Raw genomic sequence first — 22,624 nt, 5'->3', positions numbered from 1 at the left:
ACAAGAGGCACTTCTTTGTTGCTTTTCTGTCAGGCTCTCTGAGCAGTGAGCTACATAATAAACTCAAGTTTTATCCAAGAAACAAACAAAAAAAAAAGCCTCCTAGGGGGTACTGAATATTGAATTTCTGTTCTTGGCCCCAAGAAACCCCTTCCCTTTTTGGCTATCCCACCATGATGGCTCTTTAAGCCACCACACCCTTTTCCCATTTCCCCAGTCCTGATTTGCTCGCAGTGTGTTGTTGGTGGTGGACATGGTCACTGACCCCTCTGGCAAAGCATTCCGGCTTCTCCAGCACCACTAAACACTTCAAATTCACTAATGCTTAAAATTTCTTAGCCACTACACCCTCCAGTTCCCAGCAGAGCTTATTCTTGGTCTCCTTACACCCACAGCCATGTCCATCCATCCATGAGCAGGACGCTCACCAGAGTTCACTCGAACCCAGCTGCCCTCAGCAGCTCATTGGAAAGTACATACCATTCATTTCTCTCTTGCAACGCCTAAAGGCACAGGATTACATCTCTGTGGGGTGGAGAATGATGAAACATATGTAACCTGGCAAAAGACTCCATAGCACCAGAGGCTCACTCTGTCCAGGCACAGGATCAGCACTCCCAAAGAGGTAGGAAAGAAACAAAACTGTTGAGGCATTCAGAAAAGGTTTCATGCAGGCAGATTACATGCCATTTGATCACCTCTCAATCACACAGTATAGAAGACACTGAATATCAAAGGCTTTCTTTCTTTGTTACAGAAGTGTTTATTGTTGCATATTTTACCTGCAATGAAAATTCCAGAAGAATATCTTTCTTCTAACTCGAACCTCCTGAAAGCCAAAGTTGTCTCTCATCTTCAGCACAAGCGAGTGCCAAAGGAGGAATTACACAGGAGGGGAATTACACAGTTAGGCTGCATAGCTCCAGCCTAAACTCTGCTACAACTTTACAGAATGGTCCTTAGCAGCAAATCAAACCATCCGTCAGCTCCTTTCCAGTACAGCTGGAAACCACAGCTCTAAGCACTTCACTGCCTCCCAGGGCAGCAATTCTGCAAGGGATCCACAAGGCTCCCACAGAGGCAAAACCAGTGCTACCCTTCAAGCTGGAGCACATGGCAGGCCAATGAATTTTTTGAGCCCAGATGGCTGAGGAGGAATGTCCACAAGAATGCTGTGCAGGGAAGTCACATTGTCAGTACAACAATCCTTCTCCCAAAGGACGCCGACAACCTGTATGCTGCAGATTTAAGTAATAAATCTGAGGAAGTGACAGAAACCCCATTTGTGATGTGACTGATAATCATGTCAGCTATTTCTGCACATTCCTTTGTTCCATTGTCCTTCCAAAGAATGATTCCTATTTTTAAGACTTGCAGAAATAGGTGCTTTTAGATGAAGCTGTGAGCAAACAACAAAAGAAATGCACCTGAACAGTCTGACTTCAGACACGTGGGGCTGTTCTTGTGCTCCTCAAGTACAGATTTAACATAACCTGATTTCCCCTGGTCATGGGAGAGGTAACCACAAACATGTACTGGAGAAGACAGCTGCCTACAGACATGTCACAAAGCCATTCAACATTTTAATTCTTCTGGGAGCTTATCCAGAATCATTTAAAAGATAAATAAGAATTGTTTATATACTCAGAGAAAAAAGGCCAAAGCCTTGACTATTCAAAATGATCAAGCCTGACAGGTAAATGAGTGATTGCACCTCGCAGGATGCATGTCTGTTCTCCATTCCCTTGCTAAATCAGGGGCTAATCTTTCCACAACATGATTATCTGATTTGTGTCTGCGAGAATGTGTCTCTGTTTCATCAACATGGACTTAATCAAAACTCTGTATGACAACACTGGCACAGGCTGTCCAGAGAAGGCTGCCCCATCCCTGGAAGTGTTCAAGACCGGGTCGGATAGAGCTTGGAGAAACCAGGTCTTCTGGGAAGTGTCCCTGCCTTTGGAAGGATGATTGTAACTAGATGAGGTTTAAAGGCCCTTCCAACCCAAACTATTCTCTGATTCTGTGACCTGCATCCTACTCCTTAAAAGCCTGCCTGTGGATGGCCTTAGTCACCCAGCTCCTCAATGGAAAGAGAAACCTCCTTTCCCTTCTTACGCACTGGGAACTACAACATGGGCAATTCAGGGTCACGTATTTGTAACTCTTTGCATACTTAAGGACATGCTGCAACAAGGCAGAGTGGTTTTCAAACACACCAAGATAAGCTCACACCTAACCCAATGGATTGGGGAAACCCTGGGAAGAGTTTACCCTCAGAGGCTGCAGAGCTCTCTCATTAACCGCGTTAAGGTCTCGGAGGATGAGACCTCTCTTTCTCACACGAGAAGCAAACCTTTGTGAGAAACTCACCTGCCCTGTCTGCCAAGAAGTGCCATTAACTGCTCATTCCACTCGTCGTGGGCACTCCTAACCAACACATTCCCTACAGCACCTGCTCTGCCTGATCCCAACTTCAGACCACCAGTTTAGTTACCCTGCAGCGTGACCAAATTTCAGTGTGCTGATGCCCAGGCTCCACCCTACTGTGCTTTAAGGGACCATGGTCAAAGATCACAAGCCATAAAGGGAATTCAGGACCAGAGAAATGATTGTATGGAAAGGGGAGGCACCAATTTCTTCTCTCTGGTGACCAGTAACAGGACCCAAGGGAATGGCATGGAGCTATGTCAGGGAAGAGTTCTTCCCCCAGAGGGTGGCTGGGCACTGAACAGGCTCCCCAGGGTAGTGGTCACAGCATCAAGGCTGCCAGAGCTCAAGGAGCATTTGGACTCCACTTTCAGGGACAGGGTGGGATTGCTGGGGTGCAGGGCCAGGATTTGGACTGGATGATCCTTGTGGGTCCTTCCAAATGCAGGATATTCTATAATTCAATGGAATTATATCACCTCACAGAAGGGCCATCCTCCCCTCATCTCCCAGGCTCTACTGATCCTTGACACTGTAGCATCATCTTTGCCCAAACCCAAGATGCATTTCTTCTTCACCCCAGGTTCCCACCGTGCTTCCTCAGCCTCCCTCACTTTGCCACCTGTGTGCCAAGCATCTTCCCTCCTCGGGTGCAAAGCTTCACTTTCCAATCCTGCCTGGACAGGAACGCTGAGCTTTCAACAAGGTCCTCCTGCCAGTGATCCAGCAGCCACGTGCACACACAGTTGTGAGCAGGGAGCATTAAGGAATTTAAATTGTATATTGTTTGCTCCAACCCCTCACGAGGTGAGAGCTGAGGTGAACAATGCACTCCCCATAGCACCTCTCCACGTTATCAGCCTCTGATCTTAATCCCAGGAGTCAATGCCGTAATCCATCACTTTTAATGAGAGTGAGCTCCCCTAGGCAGGGCTGTTATCTCACTCAGTATCTGTAGGGACATGTGAGGTTATGGCAGTGGTGCAATTAAGTAAAGGTTACACTGGCCTGAAAGGGTTAGCACTGGCTCTTTGGGAACACTTCTGTGTTACCAGAGACCAGAGCAAGCAAAGGTAAAAAAAAAGAAAAGTTGGCTTCAAACTGAAAGAGAGTAGGTTTAGATCAGATATTAGGAAAAAATTCTTTTCTGTAAGGATGGTGAGGACCTGGCACAAGTTGCCCAGAGAAGCTGTGGCTGCCCCATCCCTGGAAGTGTTCAAGGCCAGGTTGGACGCAACTTGAAGCAACCTGGCCTGGTGGAATGTATCCCTCCCATGGCAGGGAGACTGGAATGAGATGATCTTTAACATCTTTTCCCAACCCAAACCATTCTCTGATTCTATAAATGCATTTACACGCTACAATTCACATGTCAATTCCTGCACTTCCATTGCTGGAACCTTCCAATCCAGCAGGTCCCAGTACCAACAACACAGAAACAGAAACAGCTGGCCTCAGGCACCTACCCACATTTTTCCATCTGTTGCCACTAAATGTTTCATTTTCCACCAGGAATGTTTCCTGAGGTTAAGGTAAAGAGCAGGTACACTGATTCTGCGATTCTGTGTTTCTGTGATCTTGTTTTGATATGTCCTATGTAGCTCTGCTGCCCTTATTGATATCACATCTATTATCTGTCACATCTATTGAGCAAACCAAACTCTTAGAAGAACAACCCCAAGTAAAATTAAACAACAACAAAATCTAATCATCAATCTGCCTGCTGGAGAACCCGTGACACAGAGCAAAAGTTACTCTTTCCCTCGTCTCTTCCAGGGGCAAGTCACTCCATCCGGGCAGGGGAAGTTGCTCCATCACCTCATCTAATTCCTGTCCCAGGTAGAAAGGAGCTGATCTTGCACTGAGAGGCTCTGCCAAGAATTCAGGTAGAGGTCTCATGTTTCAATAGTACTTACTCCTTCACACAGGTCATGAGGTGCCCACAAAAATTAGTTGCAGAGGTCCCCTGAAAGGCACAAGTGCCTACAATGCCCTTGAATAATTACACTTGCCTCTGCCTACGACTCAGCTGCAGATTTAACTGCAACACCGACAATCCTGGGACAACCAGGTCAAGGCTGTCAAAGAATGTTGCCTCTGGACACAGTTCATTGGGAAGAGTGATCACCCATCCTTGCCTCGTTAATTATCTCAACAGCTTGGCTTCAGGTCTGCAATCATCTCTCCTCCCACGCTTGCCCAGCCCAGGGGCTGCAGGAGCTGTGCCTCCCTTCACTCCTCCCCACCACACATGGTAACTCAGCACCCAGGTCAAATCCAGGTTTTGGAATTCAGTTCAGGAGCAGATGGATGAAAACAATCCATGAAATACTAGAGATTGTATAGCAGCTCAGATTAGCTGGTGCAGTGGTCCTCCCTGGCCATTCAAGCTGTCAGTTTCAAACACGTGTTGGGCCCTGTTTGAGGGCAAGCAGGATGGTGAGGTACCCTTGCAGGATGGAAAACCTGTGGTTGATGCTCACAGATGCTGAGAAACAGTCAAAGCACTTCTGGATCTGCACAGCAACAGGTAATGCCAAGAAGAGAAATTCAGCTGAAGGTCTCCAGCAAGGAAGGGGGAATGGCTGAACAGTCCAGGTTTAACCGCCAAGGTTAAAAAGGAAAAAAAAAAAAAAAAAAGAAAAAAAAAAAGACAATAACAACAGCATTCTGGTTATATTTTGCATTTGAATCAGTGAAACATAGGCTATCAGACAATAGGAAGGATAAAGGACAACAGAACAGTACATTTCTCAGAGAAGATGCCACAATAAACATCACTCTAAAGAGATTGGGTACAGGATCTCAGGCAAGGCAGGAAGAGAGTGAAAACAAGAGGTGGAGAGTTATTGTCCAGAGGCATGTCCTAGAGAGTTGCCACCTTCATCACCACAGGTCTCAGTCTAAGTGCTTTTGAATCTATTTGGAGTCTGTGAGACAGCGCAGAGGTGGTGACCAGAGCTCAGCCCGTGCGCCAGTCCCACGCCTTCACTGGCCAAGAGTGTTCTGCCAAGGAAAAGTTCAGGATGTGCTTCAGATATCATGTGGCCTGATGGATAGAACCAGCCCACACTCCTTCCCAAGGGTGCAGTTTTCATCCCAGAGAAGGGCTATGAAATCTACAGCCAGAGGAGCATAAAACTCTTAAATCACCATCTGTGCCCATTCAGCAGGGAAATACGGAGCACATAAATCTCCATGGGCTCCCTTTTACTAAGAAGGATAGGCAGGGTCTTCTTTTCTGGTGGCATTTCAAGTGCCTTTAATCAGACACGTCATTTGGATTAGTCTAAAAGGATGTTTAGTGCCTGTGTCTTGCCAGCTGGCTCACCTTCTTGTTCAGGCTAATCCCAGCATCACACACAGACCAGACCAGACCTTCAGGGCTCATTTGGATGACAGAGTGACCAGGGTAGGAGAGGACACTCAGTGGCTGGTCAGATCACATGGCTCTGAGAGTACTGGGTTTGATCCTAAAATATTCCACTGCTGTCATTAAGCAAGTATCCAATGTGAGTCAAAGGTCTCTTAGCATTCCCATAACAGTGAATGGCCATATCAGGACTGTCAGGACAAATCAGTGATTAAATCAGGTGTCTCTACACTGTTGGTTGGGCCTGGGACAAAGACCAGTTCTGGGATGGAACAACCCCACTCTGCAAGCTTGTAGTAAGCAGCTGCCTGATCCCGAGATCTTGTGCTGCCTGGAGGAGGTGGGTGCCAGCACTGGTGGCCTCAGCATCATCCTCTCAATGGCTTTGACTTATCTTGGTATGGGCAAAATAGAAAACATCCCATCACCACCTGTCTGCAAGTGTTCCAAACATAGTTCTTCATAGCAGAGGATTTAAACGGACAGTAGCAGGGACAGAAATGCACAGGTCTGGGAAATCAGCTCTGTTCTCCATGTCAATACTTGGATGTGACTGCAGAGGTTTAGATTGCAAATTAGGGGAAATTTCTTGACCAAAAGGTCTGTCTGCCCTGGCAGAGGCTGCCCTGGACAGTGGTGGAGTCCCCATTCCTGGAGGGATTTAAAAGCCATGTGGATGTGGCACAAAAAACTTATAAACACTTCCTGTGTCTTCTTCCATCCACAATGCTCTGCCTATAACACAAGCTGTGCTTTTCAAACCATAATTACCCACTAGGAGATCATTACCCAAATATCCATTTAATTGTCTTTAGTTGATGTTCAACATAGGCAACAAGGGCTCACCAGCACCCCCATCCTTGCTCCACAGATTCACCCACCCAGCTTTGGTGATGGGACAGTTCCAGACCTTGGAGCAATGATATGAAAGGCAGGAGGACTTTCCAGGTCAGGAGCACTTGTAAGGGGCTGAGCAAACACCACAGGCAAGCGACTGAGCTTGTAGACTTTCAAAGTGGATCAGGAGTAGCCTGACGCAGTGGTGCCTGTGTTCTGCAGCAACGCTCAATGCCAGGAAGCAGGATCAGTGTCACCTGCAACAATGGTGCCTGGCTTTGATACTCTCCATCCCTCCCACCCTTTCCACCTTCCTTGCACTGTAGGTTTTCCTGTTGCTGTTTTTCTCCCTCCAGCTTGGCCAGGATGAAGTGGGTGCAGGGGGGAGATGGGCCACCCACAGCAGCTCCCTGAGAAGGGGAGCACAGCTCCGCTTTCTCCTGCTCAACTGATGGAGACCAGACAAAGGGAAAACTCCTCTGGCCTCCCAGCTTGCCCTCCCAGCACTTCCCAGAGTGTGGGTTGGCACTGAGGAGGACTGGGGAGGACTCACACGTGCTGCTGAAGTAATTGAAGTAGAGAACGTTGGAGCTGATATTAAGACCCAAAGGGAGAGAGGGGGAACAGTTGCCTTCACTCTGGTCACTAAGTGGCTGCATTGTCAGCACAGATACAGCCACATATAAGACTCCTTGTTTCCATCTTCAGTGACAAACCTGGGACCAGGAGGGTCGAGCTGTGCCATGCTCACCTCTAGCCACGTGCTGCAACCTGGGTGCAGATCATCACTGACTAATCACAGAGCCATGGGAACATTTAGTATGGAAAAGCCCTCTAAGATCATGGAGTCCAACTGTTCCCCAGCACTGTCAAGGGCACCACTAACCCATGTCCCCAAGTGCCACATTCACAGGGCTTTTAAATCCCTCCAGGGATGGGGACTCTACCACTGCCCTGGGCAGCTTACCAGGGCTGGACAGACCTTTTGATCAAGAAATTTTCCCTAATATCCAATCTAAACCTCCCCCTGTGCAACTTAGGGTCATTTCCACCCACTCTATTGCTTATTACTGGTGAAAAGAAACATTATTATGGAAGGCATCCTGGTTTTGGTGTTGGAACAAAAACAGGCTTCCTCACAGAAATCTTAGATATCATTTAAGCACAGACCTGGAAAAAGACATGACAGAGTCTGTGGATTATACAGCCACAGATGATGCTGTTTACAAAATTTTTTGGCTGATTCAAACAGGTAGTAAATATTTTCAGCTATACATTATCAACTCTGTATTTTAAACATTAAAATGCTTCATTTCAAATAGCCATCACGTGGTCCAAAAAGAAAATCAGCCCACAGAGAAAACTCAAAGGATTTATATTTCTGCATTGATTTACCAGGTATTTTTTTAGGAGATACTGGAGTCAAATATTAGAGAGGAAGAGGTTCATACTAAGTGTTAACTGCAGCTATTCTTCATATGAATCATTTATGCTTCACTGTAAAAAGATGTTTTCAGCATGGATTTCACTTTAATCTTTTGCTTCAATCCACTAAGTCCCTCTGTGCCATTAGTGGTGAAATGCTTAAAAAGAATCACAACACCAAAAACCTCACATCACAAGTAGATGAAATCAAACAGTATATGGAGGAAGAAGAAGGCAAAAATACACAGAAAAGGCACATATCACAGAGGGGATAAGGATACAGGTCTCTTATTTGCTGTTTCCATCACCCATAGCCTCAGGTTTCTCTGCTGCTGGTGGTCTGAACTATGCTTTACAGCTCATAAGGACAGTTTGCAAAGTAATTAGACCCTGGGTCCTGATGCTCCTGCTCAAGGACGGCATGTACAGGGACTGCACAAGGCTCTAAGTCATTATTTGAAGTAACACCACCCTTGGCTGAATAGTAACCATACATAACATCTGGGTACTCTCAGAGCCTCCTCCAAAACGTCTGGGAAAAAAGAAATCCTTTCCTTCACAAAGACTCTGACCAGGACAAAGAAAGAGCTCAGAAAGCGGCCAACACACTTCACGCTACCAAATCTCAAAAGTCCCTCTTCTGGGAGATTTTGCACAAGCTAAGAAAGGAACATACGGGGAGAGTTTCAGGAGGAGGGGTAAGAAGCAAAGGGGAGCCCTGGCATCCCTGCTGGGGGGAAGGCGCTGGCTCCTGGCACAGCGAAAGTGGCAGCAGCGACTCGGCAGCGTCTTGCATTGGCTCTGGGAGCCCTCCAGTGGCTGCGAGCCCACCGCTGCCTGCAGCGGGAATCATGGAATTGTTGGGAATGGGAGGGACATTAAAGCTCGCCTCGTTCCAGCCCCCTGCCATGGGCAGGGACACCTTCCACTAGTCCGGCTTTCTCCAAGCCCTGTCCAACCTGGCCATGAATCCTGTGGGTGCTGCTGTCCCAGTCCCCACCCAGGAGATTAATCAGGCAGATATCAGCCTTCCCTGGCCTAAGGCAAAGGCAGCAAACCTCAAGCTAAACCCAGACAGGGAATACACGCCCCAAGGTTAAATTTAAACAAATCATGGGATCACCATATGGGAGATGACGTAAGGGGACCATGGTCAGCTCTCCACAAGCCCCAAATTCTGCAGATTAGCAAACTGCACAGTAAATTGAGAGAAAAGCTAAACCCAGAAGGAATAAAGCGAGCATTTGCACAAGGATGTTGGGCAAAAGCTGGAAGTCAGCTTATTTCAAACACAGTTTAACAACAAGCAAGGAATGATTCACAACTCATTAGGGTCATGTGGGTCTCGACAGAGCAGGGTCACAGTGAGCACCAGCACTCACCCACCACTGAACCCTGGCACAAGTGCTCAGATGATTTCAAAAGAAGTGCATTTTGGGGTGGTTTGTTTTATAACAACAAGTGAGCATAAGGTGTAAAGCATAGTTGGCTTGCAGGCTCCAGGTTCAGGAGGGGGAACTGCTTCTAACCAGGAAAGAAAGGGTCTGGCTTGGCAACCCTTTAGGCAGATTGCAAGGGTTTCCTCCAGGCTGGTGAGCTGGTGGCACTGGAAAGCAGTTCCCTCCCGCCCCATCACACACCTGGTGTGGGTGTTTGCAGCCCCAACCTGCAAACGCCTTTCTTTAGCTGGAAAATCGTAATGCCCTGATTCCCTCTGGTGTAATTTTCATATGACTGACCACAGAACTATTAATATCTGAACCCAGAGCTGGTTCAGCTAAACAGCTCACTCCCTCCAAGGACAGGAAAACCACAACTTCTTCTAGCCCTGGAAAAACCTTTTGTGCCTGCAAGGCCATCAGCTCAGATGTAATGAGGCAGTTCTGGTTTGCTGATGCACCTCAGGGGAGAAGGTCAACCAGCATGAGAGAGTTTGGCTTGGTTCTTCTGTGTCTCCTTCGCATCTCCAGGAAGGGTGAGTTCTGAGCTTTGCTGAGATTGCTACCAATCCTTGTCTGATCAGGGCTTCTCCCCTCGCTCTAGACAAAGTGCCAAGGGCATCACCCTAATGCAACAAACTCTCCAAGGATTGCACCATCCATCACGTCGCTTAAAAGGATCATGAAATTCCAGGTGCATGTGAGAAGGCTGGAAAAATTCAGACCTGGCTCAGCAGTTGTCAGAGAGGGCTTCAAGTTGTGGTTGGGGGGGGTGGTTTGTGTGTTTCTTTGGTTTTTTTAACTTGTGCATGGAGTTCATCTAACTTTTCCCCAGATTTGTCGGGTAGATTTCCATCCCCACCCAGAAGTGCTGCTTCACGTTCCTAGGAGGTATTATGCAGCAGACACAATTTTCTCCAGTTCCACTGATCACTTAAGCTCACATTTAACTTCAACATGCACTTAAATTCCATTAAACTCGATGGGAGTTGCTTAGATACACTGTCAAACAGCATTTGCTAGAGCAAGGGTGGTGCCTGGGGTGGTCTGCAGCTCTTGTTGTTGTCTTCACAGCCTTCCCATAGACAACCAGCAGGTGCACTGACCTGACAACTCCTTTTGGGAGTTACCCTCTGTGAGGTGTGCAGGCTATTTTCCCGTGAACTTCTCTCTCTCTGTTATAAGAGCTTCAATTCCAGGAACGAATGGAGGCTGGGTATTAGCAAAAGGAATAATGGAAGACCTGAAGTTTTAAGGTTAAGGGTAAATTATACACAGAATGTTGACAACTCCCTCCACTCATAACTAGGCAGACTGTGTTTCCATGGAAATGGGTGGAGCTGGTAACATTAGATGCACTTATTTTTAACATTATTTTTCATCTGGAAGGCAAGGGGAGGCTTATGTGCTAGAAAAATAAAGTGTTCTTTGCTCAAGATTTAAAAAAAAAAAAACAACAAGTCAAAGAGGTGACAGAGAAAAGCAAGTCAGGTACTCAAAAGCACATGATCTGCAGTTCTCAAGAAGTAAAGGTTACAGTGACATGCTGTAAAATAACTAGAACAAGGACAAATAAACTTGAAAACAATAGCAATTTCTGTTTTCATTGCCAGGTCCTTGTGCTTAAAGTCCACGAGCTTCCTGAAGCTCCTGCAGTCCTGTAGCTTTGTATATGACATTACCTGGGCAGGAAAAGGTGCCCATATTGTTGAAAGACAGGGCAGCCCGACTCCAGATCTCAGTAATCAAAATACTGGCTTGGAGCTGATTCCAGGTAAATAAATGAACAGCAGAGAACCAGCCCTGGGATGGCCTTTGTCCATTGTGCTGTGCACAATAGATTAATACAAGCTGCACTGCCCCCGATGTATTTGTCAAGTGCTGTGGACAGCAGACACAGGAACAAAAAACAAATCTTATCTTTGAGTCTATAGGATTAATCTGACAGCTGAATGCCCACAAAACGTGGTGAAGCCAGCTAGACCAGGGCTGGAATTGCTTACAGGGCACCTTTACATTTTATGGGTATTCTCAGCTACTGAGGGGAGAGCTGATTTAATGAAGCTGTCAAGTGAGTTTTATAAGACAGGAACAGAGACACAGATGTTTCTGAGACCACAGTCTGCTGCTACAGCTGTTGATTCTAGCAGGACAGGGGGTAGACAGACATACCTACATATTAAACTGAAAGAGGGGACATTTAGATTAGATATTAGGAATAAATTCTTCCCTGTGAGGGTGGTGAGGCCCTGGCACAGGTTGCCCAGAGAAGCTGTGGCTGCCCCATCCCTGGAAGTGTTCAAGGCCACATTGGATGGGGCTTGGAGCAACTTGGTCCAGTGGAAGGTGTCCCTGCCCATGGCAGGATGTAACAAAATGGTCTTTAAGGTCCCCTCCCACCCAAACCATCCTGTGATTCCATGATGTCTTTTTGCTCCCAGGTGTGCAGTCCAACAGCTGGTCCGTTCACGTCCCATCTGATGTTACTGGTGAGCTTGGGAAGATGGTGATCCTGCCCTGTACCTTCACACACCCCTACAAAGCCTTTGACCGGACCCTCACTGCCATTTGGAGGATCAAGGAGCCTTACAACGGCACCATAGTGTTCAAGTGTGTGAGCCAGAGCACCAGCGAGCTCTGTAAGACTGCCATCAGCTACAAGAACAAGTACAAACTGCTGGGCAACCCCCGGCACAAGGACCTCTCCATCAGGATTGACAACCTGACCTGGAGCGACAGCGACAGATACTTCTGCAGGGTGGAGCTGGCCGGAGACATCCACGACAAGTATGAAAGCAGGAGTGGGATAAAGCTGCACTTGATTGGTAAGAGGAGTGGGATAAAGCAGCATTTGATTGGTAAGAGGAGTGGGATAAAGCCGCACTTGATTGGTAAGAGGGCACGAGAGCCACGGGAGGAAAAGCCATCCTGTAGGAAGACAAGAGCCACAAGGTGTGGAAGCTGATGGGACGGTAACAGGAGTTTACCTGAGATGGTTTTCTGAATGGTTGGCTCTTCTGGCTCTGTGGACAGTTTAGAGCATTTGGGCAGGGAATATTCACTGTCTTCCTCAGTCTTCCAATATGAGGTGAGGAACACAATGCAGGGGAGGGAATAGGAACTGGTAAGGAAATAGCGAGGCTCTGGCAGCTGGAGTAAGAGCCCACCAAAACCTGGGCATCTCACTTTGGATGCAGGAAACAATAAGGGTACAAACAGCCTGAAAAAAATGAACAGCCTAAAAAAAACATCTCGGAGCAACAAATGTCAAATGTCAAATGCTAATCCCACTGCTCCCTTAACTGTGAGCTCACAGATAAGGGAGAGCTGTGAGAGCCAAGTGGCCTTGGAAACATACTCAGATCTTACCCATGTCATGAGGTTGGATGGTTTTGCTTGTGAGAGAGAACTTCCTTATGCCTGCTGTGCACTGTGGGCATCCAGATGGTCCTGAGGTTGAGCTCAGTTACTTCTTGGGAAGTTCTGCACAGTGAAGGCTCTCCTTCCCTTGGGTCCTAAACACCCACACACAGCATGACCAGGGCATGATGGCAGCAAGACCTGTCTCTCATGGGCTGTCCAGACTTTAACACCATAAGGAATGATAACACACACAGACACAGCACCCAGGCTGTACCTTGCTTGGGAATGGACCCTGACAATATGACTGGGAGGGGCTAAATAATGATTAAAAAGTTAATTTAGACACCAAAACACACAGACACACGACACACCACCTGAAACTCTTCTGGCATTACACAGACAAGGGGGAAGATGTGCTGTAGGCGGTTGCAAAAGATATTTTTGGTTTTTAGCCTGTTAAAAAAAAAAATGAATTCCTGCTCTTCCTCTGTAAGGGCACTCACGTAGCTCCCTTCACTTTTCACAACACCTTTAGGAACCAAATGCACTAAATGAGGCAGGAGAGCTAAGAGGAGAGCATTGGTGGGTAAGACAAGCTTGGTCACAGCAGCTACACTTCCTTAGCAGACTAAACTGACATGTTCAACATGTATCTCTCTTGATATTTTGCATCCTTGAAATGGTCTTTACCAACTGACCTTTACAAATTGATATTTAAATGTTCATTAAGTCACACAATCCCATACACTACAAATACAGGACACAAAAGTAGTGGCCCTATCTTGGTATGGGAGTGTTACCCAAAAGCAACCAGGAACCTACACTGGCTGTTGGGTGGCCACAGGATCAAACTGATTGGAAAAGACCTCCAAGACCACTGAGTCCAACTTTTGATTGATCACCACCATGTCAACTAGACCTGAGCACTGAGTGCCACATCCAGTCTTCCCTTAAGCACCTCCAGGGATGGGGGACCCCACCACCTCCCTGGGCAGCCCCTTCCAATGCCTGGCCAACCTCTCTGTGAAGAAATTCCTCCTGATGCCCAACCTGAAAGTGATCACTACAGAGTTGGAGAAAAACATCAAAAACAGGTCATAGCAAGAAGTGGAAATTTTCCCTAATCTGCCAAATTGTAATCTGCCAAACCTGGCAAGTCTCAGGCACTGAGCAAAGGACTCACACAAACGGATCCATCCATGTGTGCCCTGGAGGTCAGAGACCAAGGGAACAGCCAAGAGAGGCTTGTGGAGACCACCATGGTTGCCACGTCCTCGACCACGTGGAGATGCAGCGAGTATAAAAAGGTCACCACCTGTGCCTACGTGGTGGATGGCACTTCTTTGCCTTCTGCCATCGTGGAAGGTCACAACAGCTGGAGTTAACTGAAGCTCAGAAAACTGCGTAAGGCATTACAGGAATAAAACACAGAGCACAAACAGAGCATCCTCGCACCCACTCTATGCTGTGTGGATCTCTTTTCTCCTCTATCCATCAAAGGCGGGGTGAGGAAATCTAGGGGAAGAAGATGCCAAGAAAAATAAGTAAGAAGGGCTGATCCCAGCATTCATAGGATCATAGAATTGTCTGGTTGAAGAGGATCTTTGAAGCTTATATTGTCCAACCCCTCTGCCATGGGCAGGGATGCCTTCCACCAGCCCAGGTTGCTCCAAGCCCTGTCCAACCTGGCCTTCAACACTTCCAGAGATGGGGCAGCCACAACTTCTCTGGGCAACCATCACTTTAAAAAACTTCTTCCTTAGATCCAATCTAAATCTCCGCTCTTTTACTTGAAAAACATCATCACCACTTGTCTATCACAACAGGTCCTGCTAAAAAATTTGTCCTCATTTTTCTTCTAGATCCTTTAGGCCCTGAAAGGGGCTCTGAGCTCTCCCTGGAGCCTTCCCTTCTCCAGGTGAACACCCTCAGCTCTCCCAGCCTGGCTCCAGAGCAGAGGGGCTCCAGCCCTCGGAGCATCTGTGGCCTCCTCTGGACTCACTCCAGCAGCTCCACATCCTTCTGTTGCTGTTCCTCAGGGCTGGAGGCAGCTATGCAGGGGAGTCTTGCCTGAGGGGGCAGAGGGGCAGAATCCCCCCCTTCCCTGCTGCCCACGCTGTGGGATCAGCCCAGGGCACGGGGGGGTTCTGGGCTGTAAGTTCCCATCACTGGGTCATGTCCAACCCCTCACCCACCAGCACCTGTCACCCAGTTTTACCCTGATACAACCCACTCAGGGTCCACCAAGACCAAGAGCTCATTCCAGGTGCCTTGTGCTGTGCCTGCCCTTGAAGCCTGACACGCTTTCCCTCCCTCCCCTGTCGCCATCCCCGCAGCTGCCCCCCGGATCATCAACATCACGGTCAGCTCCAACCGGGATCACACCTTCCAGGCCCGCTGCACCGCCGAGGGGGAGCCACCACCTGCCCTGACCTGGACTGGCCCCCCCTACCCCAACCTCACCTCCACCACCAGCACGAGCCACCGCGTCACCAAGGAGCTGCGGTACCTGACCCACGACGGGAAATACACCTGCACTGCTGTCAACAGCCACGGCAGGGCCGAGGGGGCCGTGTACTTCTACAAATTCAAGGCGTCCGACAGCTCCTTCTTCATGATCCTGGTCCTGGTGCCGCTGGGAGCCAAGGTGCTCGTTTTGCTGGCCATACTGAGCTTCACTGTGTTCTCCAGAGAAGGTCAGTGCCGTGACTTCCCTTTGTCTCACTGGTACCCACTGGTGGGTGCAGCAGATAAAGGCAGGCGGGGGGGGGGTTGGGTTTGGTTGGTTTTTGTGGTTTTCTTTTCTTTCTTTTTTTTTTTTTAAGGATTTTTTATTTTCTACCCTAGGAGAAGGACATTTCCAGTGGGAAATTTAAGTACAAGTAAGAGGGAGCTCGTGGCTGGCTGGTCTCAGCCTGCTGACAGAGGGTCTCCTTTGGGAAGGGGCCTTGGAAAAGACAGAGGGAGCAGGAGTTTCTGTGCCCAAGGAGAAAGGTTAATAAACTAACAGATGGGCAATTAATGGAGAACACACTGCCTACACAACTACATTTGTAATTCTTTTTTTGCCTTGGAACAGGCTAATTACTACCTCTTCCCCTGTAGCCCATGGCCAAGGTTTACCTTTGGTGCATCCCACACAACAGTTTAATCCCCTGGGATGGGCATCCTTGTTTTACAGACCACACCTCTGCTTTCCCATCATTGGTGAAATCCCACCTCCCAGCAACTCCAAGGCCATAAGAGCAGGGAATGCCCCGCCTACAGGAGATGAGAATCATCTCATGGACTCAGGGATGAGACATTCCAGGAAGCCATTCCTGCTGTGCAGTGGCATGGGCAGGAGAGGACCAAGAGGGACACAGGACTCTGCCTCTCAGTCTGGACAAGATGAGATCACTGCGACTCGTCTGTAGGGACAGTCTGATGTCACACCCATGGAAGCCACCACTTGTCTTGAACAGCAGAAGCTGTCAGACCAACCAAAAACCTTTCCCTCCTTATATTCCAGTACCTAGTTCCCAAACCCATGAAGAGGGCCACAGGCCTGACATCAGGTCTTCTTCCCAGTCACTGCAGTGTCACAACCACCCAGTGCAGCTTCCCAACAGCTCCAGGTCAGTCTGACCTCATTGCTAACCCACATCATCCTTCCCACTCCACAGGTCCCTCCTCTGCTCCATCCAGCCTGGTCAGGTAAGGATGTCCTGCCTTCTACTCATGTCATCCCACAGGAGGGTGGAATTGGTTAAGGGTGAAAATGCAGCATGTCTGTGGTCTTGGTAACAGTTCTCTGGCCTGAGAGCAGGTTCCTGGGACAAGGAGAGGGTTGGGCTGACGGCCAGGGGAGCTGGTGTGAGGGAACAAGGTTTGGGCACAGCTGAGGAGAGACCCCAGTGATGTGAGGACAAGGGACTGAGGCAGCAGGTTGGAGAGACCATGGCAAAGAGATGCTGCACCAGCAAACAACTGGAAATTTAGGCATGCCATAAGCCCAGAGCACGGTTGGAAGGCTGCAGTCAGGCATGCAAATAGGCTGGGAGAGCTGGGGGGGTTCACCTGGAGAAGAGAAGGCTCCAAGTGCCTAAATGGGCTCCAGGAGAGCTGGAGAGGGACTTGGGACAAGGGATGGAGGAACAGGACAGGGGGAATGGCTTCCCATTGCCAGAGGGCAGGGTTAGATGGGATATTGGGAAGGAATTCCTGGCTGTGAGGGTGGTGACGCCCTGGCACAGGCTGCCCAAAGAAGCTGTGGCTGCCCCATCCCTTGAAGTGTTCAAGGCCAGGCTGGACAGGGCTTGGAGCAACCTGAAAGGTGTCCCTGCCCATGGCAGGGGGTGGGATGAGATGAGCTTTAATGTCTCTTCCAACCCAAACCATTCTGTCGTTCTGTGGTGCCACATTAAACAGTGGACCATCCATCCCAGGGAGAGGTGAGGGGATGTCTGTGCTGACACCATGGAAGAGAAATCTTCCCCTCCCTCTGGACCCCAGTTTCTCATCATCATCATGGCTGGGCTTCGTGAACAAAGATTTCGGAAGGGCTCTACCCACGTTTGTTACAAGGACGCTGGTGGCTAAAAAGGCCAATACGAGATAGACATATCCGATTGCAAAAGGCACAGCAGAAAGACTCCTTAGGTGGTAAATTCTGCAAGGCACGGTTCTTTCTGCATTGCCTTTTCTCCTCGAGAGTGATCCTGCGTGTGTTGTCAAAGGAGACAGCTGTGTTATAGATGGTGTGTCTCCAGACCTCCTGATTGGAGGCCAGAGTAGACCAGTTATGGTGATCAATATGGCCAAGGTTGAGATGTTGTTTCAGGCAGTCCTTGTATCTTTTTTTCGGGGCTCCTCTCATGCAGCAGCCGGTGGCAAGTTCACCATAGAGCAGGATCTTAGGGAGGCGGTGGTTGGTCCTTCATCCTGGAGACGTGCCCTGCCCAGCGCAGCTGTGTTCTCAGCAACATGGCCTCAATACTTGTGACTGCTGCTTGCTCTAGAACAGATGTATTGGTCACAAAATCTGACCAGTGGATGTTTAGGATTGTGCAGAGGCAGTGTTGATGGAAGCGTTCTAGGAGACGGAGTTGGTGAAGAAAAAGTGCCCACACCAAAACTGATGAGCTCAGCCAAGAGTGGGGGAAGGTATGGAGGTACCAAAGAGCCCACCTGAGACCCAGGTCAGGTGTGACAGGGCCTGATTCCTTGGCTGGCATCCACACTGTGCTCCCACAGACCCTTGGAATTTCCCATTACCCAGCAAAACGCTGATCTTGGACAATACTGACAGCTGGGGTGGCCAAGCTAGAAAGGGATGGAAAAAAATTAACTAAAAAAAAAACAAAAAAACAGCCCTTAGTCTAACAGTAAAGAAGCTGTATCTGAGGTCAGTGTAACAACATCTGCCTGGGGCTGCTCCCTTCCAATCTGAGTTATCTCTTTGTGATGTCTCCAACCTGAGTTACCCCTATGCAATATCCTCTTCCCAAGTTACTCCTACATGATGTCTCTTTCCTTCCCTCACCTTACCCAGGAACAAGGGCCATTTCAGCAGGACATTCAAATGTTAGGACATGGCCAAAGAGACAAGAAGGAATTTAATCATACAGTCAAATTTGTAATGACTATTTGCAAAAAGTATAGGTTTGCTGATTTATCAGGGTCTAAATGACACTGCACCATTGATTGTCTTTGTATAGATACCTACACAGAGGAAAGCTTAAAAACCAACACTCCCAGGAGAAGATCCTTCTCAGGAGAGATTTGCCACAACCTCCCAAGGCTCTGAGCAGCAGGACAGCAGCAGCAGTTAATGCTAAGGGTGCAGGAGATTGCTCTGGATGCTTTAAGATGTAAAACATCAGTTGCAACTCAGACCCTTAAAGACCCCCTGCTGCAGAGGGACAGTCCATGTTGGAGCATCGCAAACACTTGCTCTAACACTCCTTAGCTGCTTGCTGGAGCCACTTACAAAGCCCAGAGCAGCCAGGGATGTGTCCTCACCTTATTCCCTTCTCCTCCTGCCAGGCCACAGCTGCCAGACTGCACCTATGAGAACTTTGACCGCAGGTACGGAGGGAGCCAGACCCTGCCAGGAGGGAGAGCAGTGCCCAGGCACAGCTGAGGAGATCCCACCCCCACCTGCTCCCTGCACAGGTGTCCTCTCTCCCAGGGAACACAAAACCCATGGTGGCTGATGAACAGAAGGCCAAACACCGGTGGGGATGATGGAACTGGGCGATCTTTGAGGTCCCTTCCAACCCAAGCCATTCTATATGCTGTGACTCCCAGCCCTGCTGCTGCTCACAAGCAAGAGCAGCCCTTAAAGGCAAAAGAGAAGAAATAAAAAAGAAAAAGGGGTAGATCTGGAAGAGCAGAGGAGGATCTGCACAGAATATCAGTTTTAACCAATCTGTGCGTTTTTACCCCAGATCATATTTAGCAAGCAGGTAACAGCATAAAATCTTCTCAAATCTTTTTGCTTTGGCAATTTTCAAATATCATTTCACTTGTCCAACCACATGCAGCCTGCAAATGAGCTACTGTCATGTTTCAAACACCAGCTGTGACAGAACACTACTGGAATTTCTGCTGGTGGTCTTGGGGATTTTTTTTTTAGTCATTATTATTATTCATTATCTTCCAGAAGAGTTTATTTAAGAGTTTAAAGGAAACCTTAACTTTCAAGAGGAGTCCAAGAAAAAGGAAGAGGTTTTCCAAAAGCTGGTAGAGCTGAAAGCAGGACATGCAAAGTCTAATTAGTCTCTAACTCTACTACTCTACCTAGTGCCCAGAGCTTTGTGATGAATACACTGTGAAAATGTTCCAATATAACAAATTGCCTTTTTGCCTTTTTTCTTTTTTTTTTTTTTTTAAAGCTAAAAAACTTATTTCTAAACAGTTTCCACCTCTGTGTTACACGGAAAAGTTCTGACTTGCAAGTGGCTCTGTGCAACCATTCCAGTGCAGCAGCTCCAAAACTCTTCCCCAGATGATCCTGCTCCTGGTAACAACCACCACTGGCTGGGATTCCAAGCTGCTACTGAATTACCATCAAGCCTGTGGTCCTGCCTGCAAGCTCAATCCCAGGCTAGGAATCATTATTTTAAAGTTCACTTCTTCATAATACCTGTGCTGGGAAAGTAAAGCACAATTTTAAATGACTTGGCCAGGATAATAAGGAAAAAAAAATGCAAGGAAATATTTGAACTTGATCTTTTAAATCCCAGCTTAAAGTCCCAGCGGTGACTTGGATACTTCGTGCAGTTTAGTTGGAGAATCAGTATCTGTGGCTTTTTGATTTTTTTTTTTTTTTTTTTTTGAAAGCCAGGTTTAATAAAAATAAGAAGGGATGCAAAGAGGAAAAGGAAGGTACAGCAGACAGTGTAGTCAGGGACCTGTAAGCTCAGTCTCACTGGTGTCACAGAGGAAAGAGATCTCAGGGATATTAGTTGGACAAACTGAACCAAATTTCTGAGCCCTTATGATTTACAGATACAGAATAACAAAGAACTCGTTCCCACTTGTGTATGGGATTCACACTTGGCTCACAGGATTTTTCTCTCAAAAACTACCTCTTTAACTCAAGTAGTTTGGGTCCAAACAGAAGCATCAGACCTTGTGCCCCAAAACTAACTCGTGCCCCCTGGTCCTCATGGGAGACTCAAACCACCCACTCAAACCAATATAAACTAGAAGGTCAAAACACAGCAGGGCACATGCCAGGAGGCTTCTAATGTTGAACTCACTTGGCCTAAAAAGTGTGTCCCAGTTCCTCCCCTCCTCCTAAACTGCTCAGTTTATGCACATTCAGGGTTTGGGAGGATTTGGCCACTGCCCTCTATTCTCCCAGGATAAATTATGCCATCTCCCATCACCACAGCCCCAGTGGGTTGCTAAGCAGTCAGCCTGCAGAGCAAGCACTGCCTGCACATTTCAGGCACCTTGCTGCTCAACTTCTGCTTCTCCATTCCCCTGAGTGAAGTTAATGCCACATTCAGCTGTTATGCCCATTTCCCTGTTTGGCCTTATTTTATCAATAAATACTTGAGCTGCAACCCACAGGCAACAACTCATCCCAATGCAACAACTGCTGTGTGAGGTAAAACATTCAAAAAGCCACAGATACTCATTCTCCAACTAAACGGCACCAAGTATCCAACAGGCACAGTTGTTATTGAGTAGCTGACATAATCATTTAATCTCTTTCCATGCAATCTACAATGTTAAAATCAACATAAAACTCAGTTTTCCTTCTGAGAGCACCCGGTGACATTTAATGATGTGAACAAGAACGCTGTAGTTTTGGGCACGAGAGACAGTGGGAGATGCTGGGAATGCCAGAGCCTTTCCAGTAAAACTAGAAGAAATAAGAAGTCACTCTGTTGGGCACAATTTGGAAAATAAGGCCCCAAGCTCTGGAGTTCACATTTGCACAGAGAACTGCCAGTGGATCTGTTAGTTCACAAAACTGAAACTGCCCCCCTGTGTTTGAGGAAAGCACAGGTTCAGACTTCTGCCATTACCACACTGACCATGAAGCCAGAAGACTGGTCCTGTGGGTGACACATACAGCAATTATGTGTTACCTGGAGTGTATTCTTCCAGCAACTTGAAAACATCACAGTGTCTGTCACAAACTGCTTGATTTTTTGTTTTTATTTTTGCATGGTCTTTGCAGACATAGCATGTTATAAATACAACATTTGTAAAAACTCAACAGCTGAAACAATTCCTCATTTTGAAAGTGCATCTCAAACACGTATTTCTGACTTTTTCACATTTATATGCAACTGATCAATAACACTGAATCTAATAAAACCAGTGCTTTTAAGTCTTTGAGGGGGGGAAAGCAGCCGAATGTATTCCTCCAGACACAAATTTTCCAAAAGAGTCTTAAAAAACATGCTGCATTTGGTATCTGGTTAATATACAGAGGGATGTACATATGTATATCTATTTATAGGCTCGCAGATAGAGCAAAGAACTCTAAGACCACATTAACATGACGGTGATCTAATGACCCAGCTGGCATAATTAGCAGAATCTGGCAAGAAGAAAAAGCTGATCTGCTCTGCAGCACCAGAACCACCGTTGGGAGGAACAGATCAAAGCATCATTGACCAGACAGTAGGCAGCACATTTCTATCCCCTAGTGATCAGAACTCATGTTTTAACGTGCAACCATGTCATAAACACAAAGGCACAATTAATGGAGGGAGAGAAAAAGCGATCAGTTCCTTCACACAGGTGTAGGGATTGGGACTGTAGGACCTTGGGCCACCTCAAACACATCAGTGATGAAGGGGACGTCAAACAAGCAACGGGAAAAATTCATCTTCTGCTTTCCCTAAACAAAAGTGCATCTTATGATCAGACAAGGCAACAAAGACAGTGATCATTCAGCTGAAACTACAGGCTCGTGGTTCATGCTTTGGCAACAGAATTTTAACAAGTGATCACCAAATTTAATACAACAGAAGCACCTCTTCATAGCGTCCTCTAAAATCTCATGGTGTCATGCCCAGCCAGGCAAAAGAAAATAAACTTAAGTGGTGGGTGGACACTTGTTAAATCAGTATTTCCTAAACAACCAGACTTTAAGAATTAAGGAATCCTACCTAACATGATCATAACTGACTGTTCCCCTCCCAGACACTAGAGATCCAGAAAATCTGTTTCTGGATTTAAATCCCCTTGAACTTGGCTAGAAGTTACTTGCATTTAATGAAGCAATATAGATGCAGACACACTAATA

At 47.4% G+C, this 22,624-nt stretch overlaps 1 protein-coding gene across 1 annotated transcript; it reads left to right on the top strand.

The window, feature by feature from the left end:
* Positions 1 to 9,954: 9,954 nt before the first annotated feature.
* SIGLEC15 (sialic acid binding Ig like lectin 15) lies at positions 9,955 to 19,952 on the top strand. Its single transcript, XM_051803750.1, has 5 exons — positions 9,955 to 10,040; positions 11,946 to 12,329; positions 15,204 to 15,563; positions 16,533 to 16,563; positions 18,895 to 19,952. The coding sequence occupies exons 1-5, from the start codon at positions 9,989 to 9,991 to the stop codon at positions 18,989 to 18,991; spliced, it is 924 nt and encodes a 307-aa protein (XP_051659710.1). The 5' UTR covers positions 9,955 to 9,988; the 3' UTR covers positions 18,992 to 19,952.
* The last annotated feature ends 2,672 nt before the right edge of the window (positions 19,953 to 22,624 follow it).

This window comes from Manacus candei, unplaced genomic scaffold (assembly GCF_025592945.1).
Source record: "Manacus candei isolate 608988 ecotype Guabito, Panama unplaced genomic scaffold, ASM2559294v1 h1tg000059l, whole genome shotgun sequence".
Classification (NCBI taxonomy): Eukaryota; Metazoa; Chordata; class Aves; order Passeriformes; family Pipridae; genus Manacus; species Manacus candei.
The sequence above is the reverse complement of the archived record's forward strand: the minus strand, read 5'-3'. Positions and strand labels throughout refer to the sequence as shown.